Here is a 17,840-nt window from a genome sequence, read left to right as displayed (position 1 = left end):
CACATGTTCCTGCCATTCCCTCGGGTTTGCTGTTGGTCACTGAAGAGAAGAGACCAGCACCTGCCCCTCCTCCTCCCCTCTGAGGAGCTGTAACCGCATGAGCTCTCCCCTCAGCCTCCTCCAGTGACCTCAGCCGCTCCTCACTCGGCTTCCTCTCCAAACCCCTCACCAGATTCGTACCCCTCTCCGGACACTATCTGGTAGCTCACTATCTTTTTTACCCCGTGGGCCCCAGAACGGCACCCAGGGCTGCAGGTGAGGCCATGGCGGACTACGGCTCCCGGCATGCCCCGGAACCACGGAACCGGCACCACCGAGCAGCGGCCCCTCGGCGGCGCTGTCACTGCCGCCCCCCCGGCCCGCCCCGTCAGCGGCGGCGCGGGGCAGGCCGGGAGTGCCCGCGGGGCAGGCCGGGAAGGCGCGCGGGGCAGGCCGGGAAGGCGCGCGGGGCAGGCCGGGAGTGCCCGCAGGGAGCCCGGGACGGCGGAGCGGGCGGAGGGAGCGGCGGGATGTGGTACGAGATCCTGCCCGGCATGGCCATCATGGGCGTCTGCCTCTCCATCCCCGGCCTCTCCACCGTCTACATGCACCGCTTGCAAAACGGCGGCAAGGTCAGCGCGGGCACACCGGGCCGCTCGCACCCCCCGCGGCCCAGGAGCCCGGGGCTTCCCTTTCCTCCGGGATCCCACTTCCCCTTGGGGTCCCTTCGTTCCGTCCCCGGGCCTCCCTTTCCCTCTGGGATCCCACTTCCCCTTGGGGTCCCTCCCCTCCCCGCGGGCAGTAACAGGCAGCCCTGTGCGTGTCTGCAGGAGAAGCGGATCGCCCGCTACCCCTTCCAGTGGAACCTGATGGAAAGAGACAGGCGGGTGTCCGGTGTCAACAAGTACTACGTGTCCAAGGCAGGTGCTCGGGGCCCCGGGCAGGTGCCGTGGGGGGAAGCGGGAGCCGTGCGCTGCTGCTCTAGCTCCTGCGGGCTCTGCAATGGGCGCGGGTTGCTCCTGGGGCTGTGGGAGCTCGCTCTGTACATACAGCTGGCCTGCGTCTGGGCATGTGCATTTAACTTTTGTTTTGTTTTTTAAATTACAACTTGGGTACTTAAGAAGCACAGTTTGAAAGCCTGCATTTTCATCTATGCACTGTTGCAAATTAACAATGAGAATGGTGCAGAAGCTTCTATTACTTTTTCTTTTTCAGGGTCTGGAGAACATAGACTAAGGTGGTGGCACTGTGAAGAATCCACATATCTATATAAAATGATTTAACTCTTTATTAAAGATATACATGTATTCAACCCTTGCATCTGTGTTGTTATAATGGGTTGACCCCAGCTAGACACCAGGTGCCCACCAAAGATGTTTTATCACTTGCCTCCTCAGCTGGACAGAGGAGAGAAAATACAGCATGGGTTGAGATAAGGACAAGGAGGACACAGCTGTCTAGTTACCTTTCAGAAACTTACCTTGATAGCTAAGGACTTCTAGGCCACCCCTGTTTACAGAGGAAGCAATTCCCTCTCCTGTCCCTATCTTGAGCTTCCCTCGAGTATCCGCATGGTTCTTCCTGCCCCTGTAATCCTTCACGCCCCTCAGTGCTGACCCAGCTCTCAGTACAGATGTATCATTAGCCACTCGGTAACGCAACAAATCGGTTTTTAATAGGTGCTTCATCAACCTGCACAGCAGACATTGCATGAAGAGGTCAGTCCCTCTGTAAGGGCCACGGAAGCGTGGCAGCACCGCTGGTTTTCCAGTTTTCATTGTATTCTGTTCTTGGATGTGCATCTGTAAATAAATTCTAGCAGAGTGAGGAAAACAAGTACTTGACAGAGGAATTTTTGAATTAATATTTTGAGTATGTCACCTTTAAAGCCAGACATCCATCTTCTCTCTATGTAACCTTAGCACCACATTAGATTATTTTGAAACTGTTAGTCTTCTATGTATAGTTTTAAAAAAATGCCGTAAGGCCTGCCCGAATGGCTGGTCTTCACATTCAGTAAGGGTTAGCACCATGTTAGCGCTGCAGGCCTCCACACAGCCAGCGCCTGTGTCCTGACGAAGGCTGATCAGTTCTTCATGTAAAAGAACAGTGAAGAGGCACCAGATCCCAGGAACTGGGCAGTTCCCAGGGCTCCTGTCTGTAGCCGCAGGAGGCTGCTGTCCCTGTCAGCCTCCCGGCAGTGACAGATCACATATCTCCTGCCTGGGGCAGGTAGACAGTAACTGCCAACTCCTGCTAGTGCAGCAGCAGCTGGCAGCAGCTGGGGCAGCACGTTCAGCCTTGCAGAGAGGCTGCTCAGCGGTGGGAGCAGACAGCCTGCAGTTCAGAGGCTTCCTCACATGCTCCCACCTTCCTCCTCTTCCTCCTCTGTGCTCTGAGAACCTTTGTCCTCTGAGGACAGAAGAGCCTGGTGCTGACATGACTGGTGTCTGTCTGCACTCCTCCATGTGGCCTGCAGCTCTACCCTGCCTTGCTGCAGGAAGAGGGGCAGGAGGTCGGGGCTGAAGGGCATGTCCCTGAAGGCGTGCAGGAGGAAGATGCCGGACACGATGGTGAGGAAGCCGCTGATGGTGCCAATGATGTTGTCCAGCACCATGTGCTGCCACTCCTTGAAGAGGATGGCAGAGCACATCATGACTGCTGTGGTGAACAGCACGTAGTAAATGGGTGTGACCACAGATGTGTTGAAGATGTCCAAGGCTTTGTTCAGGTAGTTGATCTGGACGCTGATGCAGATCACCAGGCACACGAGGAGCACCCAGCCCAGTGGTTCTTTCAGGACTGGCTTCCCAGCAAACAGTTCTTTCAGGGCAATCCCCAAGCCTTTGACACAGGACACTGAAAGCGAGCCGATGGCAGAGCAGACCAAAACATAAACCAAGACGTTGCTCTGTCCGTAACGTGGTCCAGCCACAAAGATAAGTAGAATGGAGCTCACCAGGATACACACAGCAAATACAATGAATCCTTGGGGAAAGCAGAATTAAAGAGCTCTGTCAGAGAACAACAGCACCAGTGACATGTAACTGAACAGCAATTAGAGACAGAGGACAGGAGGGTAAGTGCCCCACCAGTTTGGTCTTTTCACCTTCCACCTGTAGGGACTGGGTTGGGATGCAGAGTTTCCCTCCAGCCTGAGCAAAACTGCAGAGACGACAGTAAATCTTTACAGTGCTGATCACAGCACCGCGCCACGAGTCAGCCTGTCAGGATACAGCTGCCTATACTAGAAGAGGTAGGGACAGAGGCAGGCGCTACTGGAGGTGGGGGGGCTTGCTGACCAGGAAGACAAGGGAGTACAGCTCAGCAGGATGCCCAAGAGGGTGGCAGAAGGCTCAGGAAGCTCTAGCTGAACTCTGCGGGCTGCAGTGGGTTAAAGAGGAAAGTGCCACATCACAGGAGTGTGAGGCCCTGCCAGAGCGCTCCCTCTAATGAGCAGCAGCATCTACTTGTTGCTCTGCTCTTCTCCCCATGCTTCCTTCCTCCATTTCCTGTGGCTTATTCTGCCATCCACGCTATTGCCCAAATCATGTCCTTGCAACTTGATTCATCCTCTAACATAAATATCAGGACCACATGACCTTGGGCATAACTTGAATCACTCATTCATCTTGGGCTGAAGTTCATCCTGTCTTCCCTCAGCCACCGCTGCACCCCCATGTGCAGGGATTTCCTCGCCTGTCCCAGCACTGCCACAGGCCAACCCCTTCTGCTGACACCTGCAGCTAATTCCCATGCACTTCACTTTTTGCATCTATACCTCACAGGCAGTACAAAAAAGCCACACTTGGTAACTTAATAACCCAAGTTCTCATCCTTGCTTCCACACAGACTGACTTGGGAGCACCCCCCAGACTCCCCCTCTGTGAAGTGGGGTTCCCTTCTGCTTTTTTTATCCAGGGTCAAGAGGACTTGACAGTCCTAAAAAGCCATTCTGAAGATGACATGCCCTCCTATGTTTTGAGGTAGCTAAGAAGGTGTAAATCCTCCAACCACGTGCATGAGATTCTGTTTGACTGACAGCAATCTTTCACATTTAGTGTGTGGAAACCCCAGCCTTTTCCCACCATAGAAGGCAACCCACAAGCTCTCCTTGACACAGGGGAATGTTTCCTCCACTGGTGCACAGAACAAGAAACAGCTCAGTTAACCTTTAGTTCAGTCCTCCCAATCCAGCCAAGTTGTATCCTACCGCTACTGTCATTTCCAAGCCTGAAGCTGACAAGACCTCTTCTATTTAAATACCTGGATCTTTGAGCTTCTCTGCCATTGACTCCAGGCTGGAAACCTCTTCTTCCTGCGGAGCATGGATCACCATCACCGTGGAACCCAGGACACTGAGGATGCAGCCAATCTTTCCATGAACATTCAGCTGCTCATTCAGGAAGATGGAAGACAGAACTGCACTGAAAGATAGTAAAAAAACCCAAACAAACTAAAAAACTCAAATTAGGCCAAGGGATGGAGTACCTGAGGGAAGAGATAGAGGAAAGCAGAGCAACTGCTTTGACCACTAAGGTGTATAGGTGAGGTGAGGGTGTTTCTGCAGCTGCTTACCTAACAAGGACACTTAGAGCACCAAGTGGAGTTACCAGCGTTGCAGGGGCAAAGGCATATGCAGCGAAATTTGCAGCTTCTCCAACTCCCACTGCAAGAAAAACTCTGTCAGGTGAGCATCACAGTAGGTGCAATTCAGCATAATACAAATTTGGGTGCAGTCAAAGACAGTCTCAGTTTCCACCTGAGCGTTCCCTGTTTCTCTGAGGTATGTGGTGCAACCATGAAAGAACAGCCCCAACAAGGACAAGCAGGGTCTGATTTTTTCTTGGGAAGAGAAGGCTCATGGTTACACATCGTGATCCTTAATCACACGTGGCTATGCAGCTGAACAGTAACCACAGAAAAATATTCCCATAACGTCCTCAAAGCTGAATGGAGTTTTGACCTGTTTTGTATTTCTAAGTCAAGTTCTTCTCTTGGAACAGCTTTTTAAAGGGCAAATAAAGTACAATTGGTTATTAATGTTGAAAAATGTAAAATAAAGCTGCTGAAATTGCTGTAGCACTAAACCCATAGTGCTGGATACACCATTATAACTACGTCATCTGGGCAGGCCATTTCCAGAGGCACTTAACCCAACCCAGTTTGACCAGCTCCTCAACTCCTATTTAGCAGAGAAACCTGGTAACGCATGAGACTTTAGAATGTTTTAGAGTTATGATTAGATCAACAATATCCTTAGAAAAAAATCAAGCAGTCAAACCACTATCATAACAATAAAACACAAAAGCAACAGGAAACAATGAGCAATGCACTCTCAAGTGTGTTTTGCTACAGTTTCAGAGCGGGTACTTACTGCACAGCAGCCCTGCCCACCAAAGCCATTCGTGCAGGTACGCGTGACCTCCTTGCCCTAAGTAAGGAAGAAAAGGTGAAAAGAAACCTCAGATGAAGCTGCACAAAAAGCTCATTATCCTGCCAGAACTGCCTGGGAGAAGCAAGTGGGTGAGCCTGATGTCTAAGCACACAGCAGCCTTGGGGCTGCCCGCCCTGTCACATTATGGCCTGACCCAGGCATGGGCCAGAACTGATTCTTTTACCCTAAAAGCAAAAATGTTACCCCCCGCTTCTCCCGTGTTTGAAACAGCAGTTTCAAGGATGCGTGAGTGGTTCTAGACACGCGTGTCTGTCGGCTACAGGCGAAGGCCAGCCCTGAGGAACAAGTGTGCATTTAGCCCAGACACGCCGCGGGCACGGCGGGGCGGCCGGGGCGCAGCGCTGCGCGGGCGGAGCCGGTGGGGCCGGGCCGCTCGCAGGGGGCACCGGGGCTGCCGGCGCTTCCCCGTCCCGCCAGCCCGAGCTCCCCCGGTACCTGCCCTGACGCGGCCGCGGCGGCACAGCCGGAGCAGCCCCTTCTTCTTGAGAATGAAGCTGCTGCCGATGAAGGCGCTGGAGGCCAGGGCCAGCCCCAGCCCCACGGAGAAGCCGGCCCGCCCGCCCGCACTCCCCATGGCGGCTCCGCCGCCGCTTCCGGTGCGACGCCAACAGCCGCCCCCGGGCGGGGCGGAACTGTGCCGGGGCACGGGGCTCGGCTTCCGCCGGGGGAGCGGCCGGGCAGCGGGTGTGGGGCTGTCACAGCCCCCGAAAGGTCCCGGTTGCCCCTGTGCGGGACACCCGTGGGCCAGAGCCTGGCCCGGGGTGGCGTTGGGCTGGGTTCACCAGGGCGGCGCAGTGATCGCGTCTTGTTTTCTAAAGCGAAGAAGGAAACATGAGTAAGAGCAAGGACGATGCTCCGCATGAGCTGGAGAGCCAGTTCGTGCTGCGGCTGCCGCCGGTGAGAGCCCGGGACCCCGCGCCCGCTGCCCGGGCGTTCCCGGGGCTGCTCGTTCGGTTTGCGCGTTCAGCACCGCGCTGGGGGCTCAGCACCGCGCTGGGGGACTCAGCACCGCGCTGGGGGGGTCAGCACCGCGCTGGGGGGGGTCAGCACCGCGCTGGGGGGTTCAGCACCGCGCTGGGGGCTCAGCACCGCGCTGGGGGGGGTCAGCACCGCGCTGGGGGCTCAGCACCGCGCTGGGGGGTTCAGCACCGCGCTGGGGGGGGGGGTCAGCACCGCGCTGGGGGTTCAGCACCGCACTGGGGGGGGTCAGCACCGCGCTGGGGGCTCAGCGCCGCGCTGGGGGGGGGTCAGCGCCGCGCTGGGGGGTTCAGCACCGCGCTGGGGGGGGTCAGCACTGCGCTGGGGGGGTCAGCACCGCGCTGGGGGGGGGTCAGCACCGGGCAGGGGGGTTCAGCGCCGGGCTGGGGGCTCAGCACCGCGCTGGGGGGGATCAGCACCGGGCAGGGGGGTTCAGCGCCGGGCTGGGGGGGCTCAGCACCGGGCTGGGGGGGGTCAGCACCGCGCTGGGGGGGTTCAGCACCGGGCTGGGGGGGCTCAGCGCCGGGCTGGGGGGGCTCAGCACCGGGCAGGGGGGTTCAGCGCCGGGCTGGGGGGGCTCAGCACCGGGCTGGGGGGGGTCAGCACCGCGCTGGGGGGGTTCAGCACCGGGCAGGGGGGTTCAGCGCCGGGCTGGGGGGCTCAGCACCGCGCTGGGGGGGTCAACACCGGGCTGGGGGGGGTCAGCACCGCGCTGGGGGGGTCAACACCGGGCTGGGGGGGGGGTCAGCACCGCGCTAGGGGGGGTCAGCGCCGGGCTGGGGGGTTCAGCGCCGGGCTGGGGCAGGGGGGGCAGCAAGGCGGGGAAGTCCGGGGGAAGTCTGCGAACCTGGCGAGGAACATGGAAGCAGGCTGGGTGCTTTCAGGCCTTGGGCAGCCCGTTCTGTGTCGTTCGAACAGATTTTCCCCGGGTTCCTCTTGAGGAGTGCTCCTGCAACACAGGGCAGGAGGCTTGTCAGGCAGCTGGGGGGATTAGGGAGGGAATTTCTGTAAGGACCGAGCTTCAGCAGGGGCTGGGTGCTCAGTTGCTATGGATGGCAGTGCACTTGATGCTATTAGATGCTTAAAGCTGAGACTGTGTCCTGCTGACACCACGAGAGCCTGACGAGGGGAGCTGTACCTTCCCCCAGAGCTGCGTTCCCTGGCACGGTCTCTCTGTCGCGGCCTCACGCTGTTGTCACAGCTGTGTCGTGTCAGGGGGTGTGAAGGGCACTGGGAATAGCAGAGCCACAGGGTGAGCGCATGGTATTGGGAGGAGGGCGCACTTTTCATTGCAGCTCTTGCAGTTGTTTCCATGTGTTGGGATGGCATGGGGGTGTTTAAGGGTGGGTAGGTTGGATGGAAGACTTGAGCGATTCTCGGAGGAAGCACAACCAGTCCTGATGTAAATCTGTCCAACCTTGCCAGGAATATGCATCCACTGTGCGGCGAGCGGTACAGTCCGGGAATGTCAACTTGAAGGACAGGCTCACCATTGAGCTACACGGTGAGTGAGCAGGGTCAGGGCATCTTAGAACTCCTCTGGCTGTCCACAAGTGAAGCTGTGCAACTTGCATGTGTTTTTCCCATTAAATTTCTGTTCCCCAGGAATATGTCACTCAGTTTAGCTGTTTAGTGACAGCGCTAACCTGTCGCATGGCTTTTCGCAGCGGATGGGCGCCACGGGATTGTCCGGGTAGACCGGGTACCACTGGCGGCCAAGCTGGTGGATCTGCCCTGCATCATCGAGAGCTTAAAAACCATTGACAAGAAAACCTTCTATAAGACAGCAGATATTTGCCAGGTATGAGCTGTCCTTCTTACCTGCCCCAACAGCTTAATTCCTTGCTCTGCTCTCCAGGAAAACCCTTGCACATTTTGACAGCTGGATACCCAGTTCAACATGGACAATTTCTGTATTCTCACAATATTAGCAGTTCAAAATTTGCCACTCCGCCTGGTGTTTAGAAATCCCCTTTCTGAAATATGAAATGTGGTTGTTCTTGTAACAGCTTAACAGCTGCTGTGTTTAGATATGAACTAAGCTGGGTGTGAGATGATGTGTTTCTCCTGCCCCATGCCCATGAATCCCTTTGGCTCACAACACACAGCAGGCAGTCACTGTTCATTTTCCAGTAAAGCTTTCACATTGTTTTGTCCTTGTGTTATGACAAGCACCCTTTGTGTTTATGTGGGGATTCCAGATGCTTGTTTGCACTGTGGATGGTGATCTCTACCCGCCTTTGGAAGAACAAACTGTGAGCACTGACCCCAAGGCAAACAAGAAGAAGGACAAGGACAGAGAGAAGAAATTCATCTGGAACCATGGCAGTGAGTAGAGGCTGTGCCAGACCCCTCCGTCCCACCACCGCAGTGTCCCCACAGCTGTGCAGGGCACTCACCACTGCCCTGTCCCGGCTGCGCTCCTGCTCTGTTTTCTGTGCTCACCCTGTTTCCCGAGGGATCTTCCCCCTTTTGGCACCAACTCTCCTGTGAGGCCATCTGCCTGACACTCGCCATCTGTTTCCTCCATCACAGTCACTCTTCCTCTGAAAAATGTACGGAAGAGACGATTCCGGAAGACAGCTAAGAAGAAGGTGAGTTGCTTCTTGCACAGATGCAGATGCAATAACCAAGGGATAGGAAGGCAGAGACGTTAGAGCTGTAACTTTCTATTAGTCCAGAAAACATGTAATTTCTTAACATTGCTTCACATGTTTCCTTGCCACAGCTGAGAGTGAAGGGAGAGCAGTAGATTTAAACACTTATTTGGGTGCTTCTTCCATGTTTTCCAAGATGCTCCTGAGGGGAATGTCTTCTGCAGAGAAATGCTGTGCTCCATTCCTGTGGCTGCCTGGCCACAGCACATCTCTTCCTGCTCACAGAGAGGAAAGGAAGCCTCACAGGAAAATGGGATTTCACTCATTCCTGCTTTCGCAGCTGAAATCTTCTCTCTATGCATGGCCTGTTCACTTCCCCAAAAAGCAACACTACAAATAGAATAACTTGTCATTTCAGCTGGGGGAGTGATAACAGATGGATCTCAGAGACCGTGTCTGTGCATCCGTGCAAACCAGGCAAGGTGTTGGGGAGCTGCAGCTTTGTGAGGCTGGAAAGGCTTGTTCTTCTCTGCTTTGCAGTTTCTGAGAACAGGATGGAGTGCTATTTTGCATGACATTTGGGAAACAAATTATTTGAGACATTCTTATAGCCCACAGGAGATATTTGATGTCACTGCATTAAGATTACTGGCTAATTTAAAAGTGAAAAATGAAAGCTTCTTTTGAGTGAGATGGGAAGGAGTTGAGTTGACCATCCATCAAGAAAGTCCTCGAGGACTTTCTGTGTAAACACACAGAAATCCCCTTTCTGTGTAAACACAGAAAGTCTTATTTTGTAAGTAGTAAAAGTAGAAAAGTGAGAGTGTACAACCCTCCAAGGAGCTCTGTACAAAAAGGATGGATTGCTTTCTAGAGGTGCATAAACTACTTTTAGAGTGAACATGAGCACAGGCTGAGCAGAGAGCATAAGAGAAGAGAGGCTTGAAATAGAGGTGGAGGGTTGGAGTTGACAAACACCAGCAGCATGCACGAGGCATTTAACAGTGTCTCTGTTCTCTTTCCTCTCTCTGGCCCAGTATATTGAGTCTCCTGATGTGGAAAAAGAGGTGAAGCGTCTCCTGAGCACTGATGCTGAAGCTGTCAGTGTCCGTATCCTTTTAGGAGGAAAAAAGCTCAAGTGGTAGACAGGACACTTATGTGTGACCTGGGGGTTGTGGAAAGGAGAGACAAGTTCAGCTTTGTGTGGGTGTGAGAGACTGGAGATAAGCACACAAGAGGTACTGAAGTTTTGGAGCGTCATCTTTGCCTTCTCCAAAGCTCATGGTGACCTTCTTTGCAGCCTGTATTGTTGTACTGAGCAGAAACTTAAGTAACAGCAGAGAAGCCATCAAAAAAGGGGGCTGGGGTGGTTCATTGTGGATATCCATCGCTGCAAGGCCAGACTTGTTGGAAGGACAGTGATGTGCAGTTTTTAGCATTGTTTTGTCTTATTGCATCTTTCATGTTCCTCTTTTTCCCTTGACCTGTCTGTTCCTGCTGTCAGGCTGGGAAGTCATTGCTGAAGATGAAACAAAAGAAGTAGACAACCATGGTTCACTCACCAGCCTGGACATCTCCTCTCCAGGGATGTCGGGACATAAGCAAGGCCATGGCTCCTCAGGTGCAGTGGGGAAGCTGTTATTTTCTTTCCAGCCACTCAGTAATCTGTTTGGCTCATTCTGTCAGGGTTAAACCCTGCCCAGAAAGGAGAGAGGGTGTTGAAACAGACACCTTGTACGTCCCTGTGTGGGCCCTGGCAGGCAAAGGGTGCTGGGAGGTCATCGGCTGTGATTTTCCTCTTCGCTTTTGTACCCTCCTAGAACATGATGAACTGCGGGAGATATTTAATGACATCAGCAGCAGCAGTGAAGATGAAGATGAGAGGGATCATCATGACGATGAAGACCTGAACATCATGGACACCGAGGAGGATTTGGAGAGGCAGTTGCAGGACAAGCTGAATGAGTCCGATGGGCAGCAACAGGAGAACGAGGGGTCCAACCAGATAGGTGAGAGGGTGGCGTAGCGCAGCGGAATCACCTGAGTGCCAGGCAGGCTGCGCTGCCCGGCTCTGCTACTGTTCTGCACTCACTCTTTCTTCCAGTTATGGGGATCCAGAAGCAGATTGACAACCTGAAAAGTAAACTCCAGGAGACCCAGGACAGGAGGAAGCGCCAGGAAGATCTCATCATGAAAGTGGAGAACCTAGCCCTCAAGGTGAGAGCTTTCCTAGGGTCTCTTCAAAGTCTTCTTAACACTGGCTTGCTATTAGATCCAACAGACTGATTCAGCTGCTGCCCTGGAAAAGCCAGGTGCCTGCTGGGTTAAAAATAAGTGTGATATGACCATACACACTCCAGCACTTCCCCATGGAGGCAAAGCAATCCATAAAACGGCAGGAGACAAGGGGGGCTGGTTGTCAGTGCAGCTTGGGGTTTGCTGCATCATTTGACCTGTGCCAGCACCCCTTCAGTTGAGAACACATGGGTGACTGTGATCTGCCATGTTTGCCTCTGCAGACCCGTCTCCAGGCCGTGCTGGATGAGTTCAAACAGCAGGAAGAGCGAGAGAAGCAGCAGGTGAGGAAACCCCCACAGTGGAGGGGGAGGACTGGGGCACGACGCAGTTTAAAGCTTTGCCCCTGACAAAGTTTCCTAAACCTTGTACCACACCAGCTGCTTTGAACTCCAGTGTTACAGGTCAGGTGTGATTGTACCTCATCTGTAGCTGCATGGAGTTTCCTAAGGGATGGGGTGGTATAGGAAAGGGGGTTGATTGCAGCCTTCCTTCTGAAGGAGCAGTTGGCCAAAACACATCTGGCCAGCAATCTAAGGCTACTAAGGTTGCTGCCTGGGGTAAAATACAACACAGAAACCTGCTAGCACCATGTACAAGACAGACAGTAGCTGTAGGGTCTTGGCAAATTTCTTGCCTGGGCAGCTCTTCAGAGTTTCAACCAGGTCGCAAGGCAGGAGGTTCCCTCTCCTGGATTCCTGTTGTGCAGCTTCACCTGTGGGCAGTGCTGAGTTCTGCCACGTATGCGCAAAACAGCCACTGACGTAGGTGGAAGATCTGCAGAAACACAGAAGCGCTTGGGCTGGAGCTGCCGGGAGTCCCAGCCGTGCCTTCCTGTAATGCCTTGTCCCCTTTTCCCAGATGACGTCCCTGCAGGAGCAGCTGGAGGCCCTCATGGAGAAGTGAGGAGCGGGCCTGGGTCTTTGTATCTGCGAGAAGAGCTGAAAGTGTTTTTTCATCTGCCGTGCTGAAGTTTTTGCTCCAGATACACAGTGCTGCTGCTAGGCAGGGCTGGAGGCTCCGTGTTCAGGGCTGCTCTCACAGACATTGTGCTCGGCTTGGCCAGTGGAGCTGAAGGATTGGACTATGTCTGTGCAAGCAGCCAGAACACCGTAAATATTCAGCACTGCTCTCTGGGAGGGGTTTAATTCTCCCTGGGACCATGCAGTGCAGCTTTGTACATGTCACTGAGTCTTGGACTTGATGGGCTGTGGCCTGGTAGAAGCTTGTTCCTTGCTTGAGGAACACTTGTGTCTGCAAACCAGACTCAATAAAGTATCGTTTCCAACCCTGATCTGTTCCTGCGTGGTCTTTGGAGTACAGACCAGCGCTGCCTCTTGCCAGTTGTGCCTGACAACGCTCAGCCCAGGCTGGTGCTCACACAGCTTTCCTGGGCTCTGCTGAAGTGCTCCTTGCGTGGCTGGGTCAGAGGGAGACTGTGCGTGAAGGGACCCCGCAAGCCATTGCTCTGTGGGAGGAGCGAGGCGCTCCCGAGCAGGGAGTTTCTTTAATTCCTCACAGATGAGGCAGGCCAATCCCAGATTAACCTGGCATGGTGGGAAGAGGATTAGAAAGGCAGTTCCAGAACACAACGGAGGGCACCTCAGGCTTCAGCAAGGGTGTGCTGTGACAGGACAGCCCTCTCACAACTCGAAGAGCACGGGAAGGGAAGAAGGCTTCCAAACTCTGCCCCCAGCACAGAAAGCAAAAGGCCAGTGGCAGCCCTGGGAAGTGACATGTGTGTCCATATAGTCAAGAAATGGAGATAGCGTGAGGAAGACGCGGAGCTCAGGAAGGGCCAGGTTCCTGGGGGCTGGCAGGAGCAGCCATGGAGGAAACCTACCTGCTGAATGTGGAAGGGGTCAAAAAGAAGATTCTGCATGGAGGTCAAGGAGAGCTGCCGAAGTTTCAGGATGGGAGCAAGGTAAGTCGTCTTGGTTGTTACCCCAAAGCTCGGGGAGAGTGGAGGGTCTGATGGCACCATCCTGGCCTGTTACAGTTAGATTCCCTGCTTGCGAGCTGAACTCCAGGTCTGTGGTACGGGGAGATCCCATCTCCAGGAGATCCCTCATAAGGGAGGAGTGCAGAAATGGCTATTTTGGGTACAGGCAGCCACATTGCCCTCCCAGTGACAGCCAACATTGCCCACTGCCTTCACCTTGCATTGGTGCTGTTATCTGCCTCCTCCCTCTTGTCCTGAGCAACCAGGTTGCTGAAAATCTGCCTTTCCTGATGTGTCAAACAGGAGTGAGGGGTGCCAATGGGGAGCTTTTGGGGGCTTCTGAGAACCCCCCCAGCCTGTGGGAATGGGAAGATCAGTGTGGGTTCTGCCAGGTCCTGACACACACTGTGGGAGCACTCTGTGAACTGGGTTATAATGGGGAACCCAAAGAGGACAGTCAGATATAGCACTGATGGGCGTTAAGAAGCTCCACCATCTGGTTGCTGGCTAAGACAAATGGGTAGGAAGCTCAATCTCCTGCTGTGGATGGAGAGCTGTCGGTCAAACCAGCACCTCACTGGGAGCAGGCTTGGCCCTGTGTCCTGACCCCGTGGCAGAAGGATTTGGGGCTGGCAAGGCAACAGAGGGTTCTCGCTGCCGTGCCTGTCCCAGCTCAACACTCACCTTTCTCTGGGGCAGATCACCTTCCACTTCCAAACGCTGAAGGATGACTTTGAGCGGACTGTGATTGACGACAGCCGGGAAGCTGGCATCCCCATGGAGATCATCGTGGGCAAGATGTTCAAGCTGGAGATTTGGGAGACGCTGCTGAGCTCCATGAGAACCGGGGAGGTGGCTGAGTTCTGGTGCGACGCCATCGTGAGTGAGGGGCCGGCGGGCACAGGACCTCCTTTCTGCAGAGCCAGGGTGCAGGACTGTGCACCCCAGTGATGCTCCAGCCTTGGCTGGTGCAAGCATGGGGGCACAGATGTCACTTGGGCACAGCACCAGGGGGGCTGCCGCAGAGGAAGGGGGTGCAGGGTGGCCCCATGCAGCTGAGCAGGGTGCTCCCCCTCCTTGCAGCACACGGGCATGTACGCCCTGGTCTCCAGGGGCATGCGGAGGATCGCAGAGGGCCGGGACCCTCTGGAAGGGCAGAAGCACCGCTGTGGCATGGGTAACATGTTTGACTACCACAGCACGGGCTATGACGACCTGGATGAGCTGCAGCGGACACCGCAGCCCCTCATCTTCATCATGGAGTTGTTTCGGGTAAGGGTGATGGCGGGGAGAGCTGCCAGCATGGGGACAGCCAGGGCAGGCAGCTCGCCTCCTGCTGCCCATGCAGGTGGAGGAGCCCTCAGCGTACAAGCGTGACACCTGGGCCATGAGCAAGGAGGAGAAGCTGGCGGCGGTGCCCATCCTGCACAGTGAGGGCAACCGCCTTGTCCTCCGTAAGGAGTTTGGGCAGGCAGCAGCCAAGTACCAGGAGGCTGTCATCTGCCTGAGGAACCTCCAGGCCAAGGTGAGCAGGACCTGGCTACCTCCTGTCATCCCTGCCTGGGTTTCCTCAGCAAAACTCTCCCCAGTGGGCCCTGAGTGCCTGGGAGGGGACAGCCACAGCCCTGAGCCGTCCACCGGGACTCCCTGGGGCAGGAGAAGCCGTGGGAGGATGGCTGGCTGAAGCTGGAAAGCCTGGTCACGCCGCTGGTGCTCAACTACTGCCAGTGCCAGCTGGAGCTGGGCGAATACTACGAGGTGCTGGAGCACACGACGGAGCTCCTGCAGAAACACAATGGTACTCATGCCCTGCATCCCACCCCAGCACTTTGTCCTCAGCCCCTGGGGACTCTGTCTTCAGGATCCCCTATTCATGATAACGCCCCATCCCACTTCCCTCTGCCTTTGAAGGTACCTGTGTCATCTGGATCCCTGCGTCAAATGCAGAACCTGTGACCCAGGTCCCCCTGCCCCTGATTTCCCCTGCCCATGATGGCACCTGCACCCCATGTTCTCTGTGTCCCACTGCCCATGACCTTGTCCTACATAATTCAGATCCCCCTGCCCACCATGGTTTCCCTTGCCCATGATGTTCCCTGCACTCCACGTCCCCTGGTGCCCATGGTGGCACCATGCATGGCCCAGGTCCCCCCTGTGCATGGTGGTACCCCCACCTACAAGTGTGTCCACCCCTGTGCTCCATGTCCCCTGGGTTCCCAGGGTCTCCTGCTCCTGTGGCTGGTGGCCCTGAGCTGCAGCACCCCCACCGGGGGCTCTCCTCTCCCGGCAGACAATGCCAAGGCTTATTTCAAGCGGGCGAAGGCCCACGCTGCCGTCTGGAATGAGCGAGAGGCACGGGAGGACTTCCTGCGGGTGGCTCACCTGGACCCCTCCATGGCGGCTGCCGTGAAGAAGGAGCTGAAGCAGCTGGGGGAGAGGATGAGGAAGAAGCACGTGGAGGATCGGAAGCGCTACCAGGGGCTCTTCCAGCCGCCCCGGGGGCCACGGGCCAGTGAGGGGGCAGGAGAACAGGCAGGAGGGCGATGGGGCGATGTTGCAGGGAGAGGCACCCCAGGGTGAGGCTGGGGGTCCCAGAGAAACCTAGGGCGGGGGGAGCAGGGTGCAGGAACTGAGGAAAGCAGAACAACCAGGGGCTGACGAACAGTCGGAGGTGAAGGGGCAGCACCAGGAGAAGGGACAGGCCCAGGGGGCAGCCTGCAGACGTGGAGGTGGAAGCGAGGGATGGGATGCGACTGGGGGAAGAAGCAAACCCTGGGCACCTGTGGGGCAGAGCCAGAGAGCTGGGAGTCAGAGGAGAAGGGTGAGAAAGAGAAGGAGGGGGAATGAAGAAGAAGGAGGAGGGGGAGGAGAAAAAAAAAAAAAAGGAGAGGGATGAGGTGGAGAAGGAGGAAGAAGAAGTGAAGAAGGTAGAGGAGGCAAATAAAAAGGAGCGAGAGGAGGAGAGGGGGGGAGGAGGAGGAAAAAGGAGAGGGAGGAGGAGGAGAGGGAGGAGGAGGAGAGGGAGGAAGAGGAGGAGAGGGAGGAAGAGGAGGAGAGGGAGGAAGAGGAGGAGAGGGAGGAAGAGAAGGAGAGGGAGGAAGAGAAGGAGAGGGAGGAAGAGGGGGAGAAGGTAGAGAAGGAAAAAAAGAAGGGGGAAGAGGTGGAGACAGAGAAAGATGAAGTGAAGAAGGTAGAGGTGGAAAAAAAAGAGGAGAGGGAGGAGGAGAAGTTGGAGGAGGAGAAAGTGGATGAGGACAAAGAGGGAAGAGAGCCCAGCAGCAGAGATGGAAAATCTGGCTGTAGGGCAATGTGGGGAGCAGGAAACATGTGGGGCAGAGGGAGCTGGCACATGGAGCATGGCTGAGACAGGACCCCACGGTGAGGGGCTGGGGCCAGCCAAGGGGACCCAAGAGCTGGAGGGCAAAACACCCAGAGAGGTGCTGGAAAAAAGAAGAAAGGGAGCTGTGGGGAGCAAGCGAGCAGGCATCAGCTGGGGAAATGCTGGGGAAAGCACCATCTCCCCAGACAGCCTTACCCCCGGGGCAGTGCTCCAGGCTGGGCACTTGGGGGCGAGCGAAGAGCTGGGTGGAGGGGCAGAAGTGACCCCCTGCCCCATAGCATCCCAGGGAAAGGGGTAACGCACCCCCAGGGCAGTGCAGCAAAAGCAGAGAGCTGGAGGATGTGACCCTGGGGCAATGGCCAGCCCTGAGCAGAGCCTGTTACCCATGGATAAGGGAGAGGCTGCTGGACCACTAACAAGGAGGCACAGCACTGGCAGCGAGGGCTGCTGTAGCCTGAGAGGGAGCCCCAGGGCTGGAGACTGTCCCTGCAGTGACATGGGAACAGGGCTGTCGCCCTGTCACCCGCCGGGACCTCCAGCCCTGCTGTGCAGCAGTGCCTGCTGCCTCCTTGTCCAGACTCATTGGCTCCAGCGCCTTTCAGCTGGGGCCCCTGCTGAGCTTTGCTGGCTGAGAATTTAAAAGCTTTTCCTTGGCAACACGTACTGGATTTGTTCCTGGATGGGATCGGCTTTCCTTGATCACAGCCCGCACCCCTTGCCTTGCTCTGTAGCCTGCAGCACAGAGATGGGGCATTTTGCATTATCTTTGAGAAGGGGAGTTTAAGAGGCTGCATTTCACTCCCATTTAAGCTCCTGAATCTCTCCTGTGTGAGAGAATCCCTGCAGTAGCACCATATCAGACCTTTTTTTCCAGCACCATCAGCCCTGCCAGGCAGTGGCTAGAGCAGATCCAGCCCTACAAGGATCATTCCTGGGCAGGCTTCACCAGCAGCTGAGGCTGGGCTGCACCCTGTGTGTGGGGGAGGACCTGAGAGCCCCCAGCCTTACCCTGGGCCAGTCCTCAGCTGAGCCCCTCGCTGCGCCACGGAGACATGGGCAACTTGGGCAGCTCTTGGGGCAGGGACGCCTGGACACCTGTGGGCACTGGAGATATAACGGGGCTCCAGGGAGAATGCACAGAGAGAAGACTGCCTGCCCAGCATCTCACTGCTGCCTACATCCCTCCTGGGGCTGAAGGATTTCCTACAGCAGAAGTTCCAAGCGAGGAAAAGGGACTGGCCCCTCACAGCC

General features: G+C 55.8%; 4 protein-coding genes across 4 annotated transcripts; 3 read left to right on the top strand and 1 right to left on the bottom strand.

The window, feature by feature from the left end:
• Positions 1-426: 426 nt before the first annotated feature.
• On the top strand, positions 427-1,291 carry NDUFA1 (NADH:ubiquinone oxidoreductase subunit A1). The gene is made up of 3 exons (XM_080352568.1): positions 427-611; positions 810-899; positions 1,195-1,291. The coding sequence occupies exons 1-3, from the start codon at positions 510-512 to the stop codon at positions 1,213-1,215; spliced, it is 213 nt and encodes a 70-aa protein (XP_080208694.1). The 5' UTR covers positions 427-509; the 3' UTR covers positions 1,216-1,291.
• Positions 1,292-1,662: 371 nt separating this feature from the next.
• LOC308045315 (magnesium transporter NIPA2-like) lies at positions 1,663-6,033 on the bottom strand. The gene is made up of 5 exons (XM_080352541.1): positions 5,873-6,033; positions 5,357-5,413; positions 4,558-4,648; positions 4,246-4,406; positions 1,663-2,967 (listed from the first exon to the last, which is right to left on the bottom strand). The coding sequence occupies exons 1-5, from the start codon at positions 6,009-6,011 to the stop codon at positions 2,336-2,338; spliced, it is 1,080 nt and encodes a 359-aa protein (XP_080208667.1). The 5' UTR covers positions 6,012-6,033; the 3' UTR covers positions 1,663-2,335.
• A 44-nt stretch (positions 6,034-6,077) lies between these two features.
• On the top strand, positions 6,078-12,595 carry TAF7L (TATA-box binding protein associated factor 7 like). Its single transcript, XM_080352542.1, has 11 exons — positions 6,078-6,334; positions 7,841-7,919; positions 8,083-8,216; positions 8,617-8,743; positions 8,951-9,009; positions 10,050-10,122; positions 10,517-10,633; positions 10,833-11,021; positions 11,117-11,229; positions 11,532-11,591; positions 12,169-12,595. The coding sequence occupies exons 1-11, from the start codon at positions 6,269-6,271 to the stop codon at positions 12,211-12,213; spliced, it is 1,062 nt and encodes a 353-aa protein (XP_080208668.1). The 5' UTR covers positions 6,078-6,268; the 3' UTR covers positions 12,214-12,595.
• Positions 12,596-13,135: 540 nt separating this feature from the next.
• On the top strand, positions 13,136-16,096 carry LOC308045445 (aryl-hydrocarbon-interacting protein-like 1; the record flags this gene model as incomplete). Its single annotated transcript, XM_080352729.1, is given in 11 exon segments — positions 13,136-13,231; positions 13,949-14,128; positions 14,333-14,521; positions 14,598-14,774; positions 14,906-15,047; positions 15,540-15,766; positions 15,768-15,833; positions 15,836-15,886; positions 15,888-15,965; positions 15,967-16,020; positions 16,022-16,096. Coding segments are annotated over 11 exon segments (1,335 nt in total).
• Between the last annotated feature and the right edge of the window lie 1,744 nt (positions 16,097-17,840).

Source organism: Nesoenas mayeri (assembly GCF_963082525.1).
Source record: "Nesoenas mayeri genome assembly, chromosome: 13".
NCBI classification, from domain to species: Eukaryota; Metazoa; Chordata; class Aves; order Columbiformes; family Columbidae; genus Nesoenas; species Nesoenas mayeri.
This window is presented reverse-complemented; position numbering and strand designations above follow the sequence as displayed.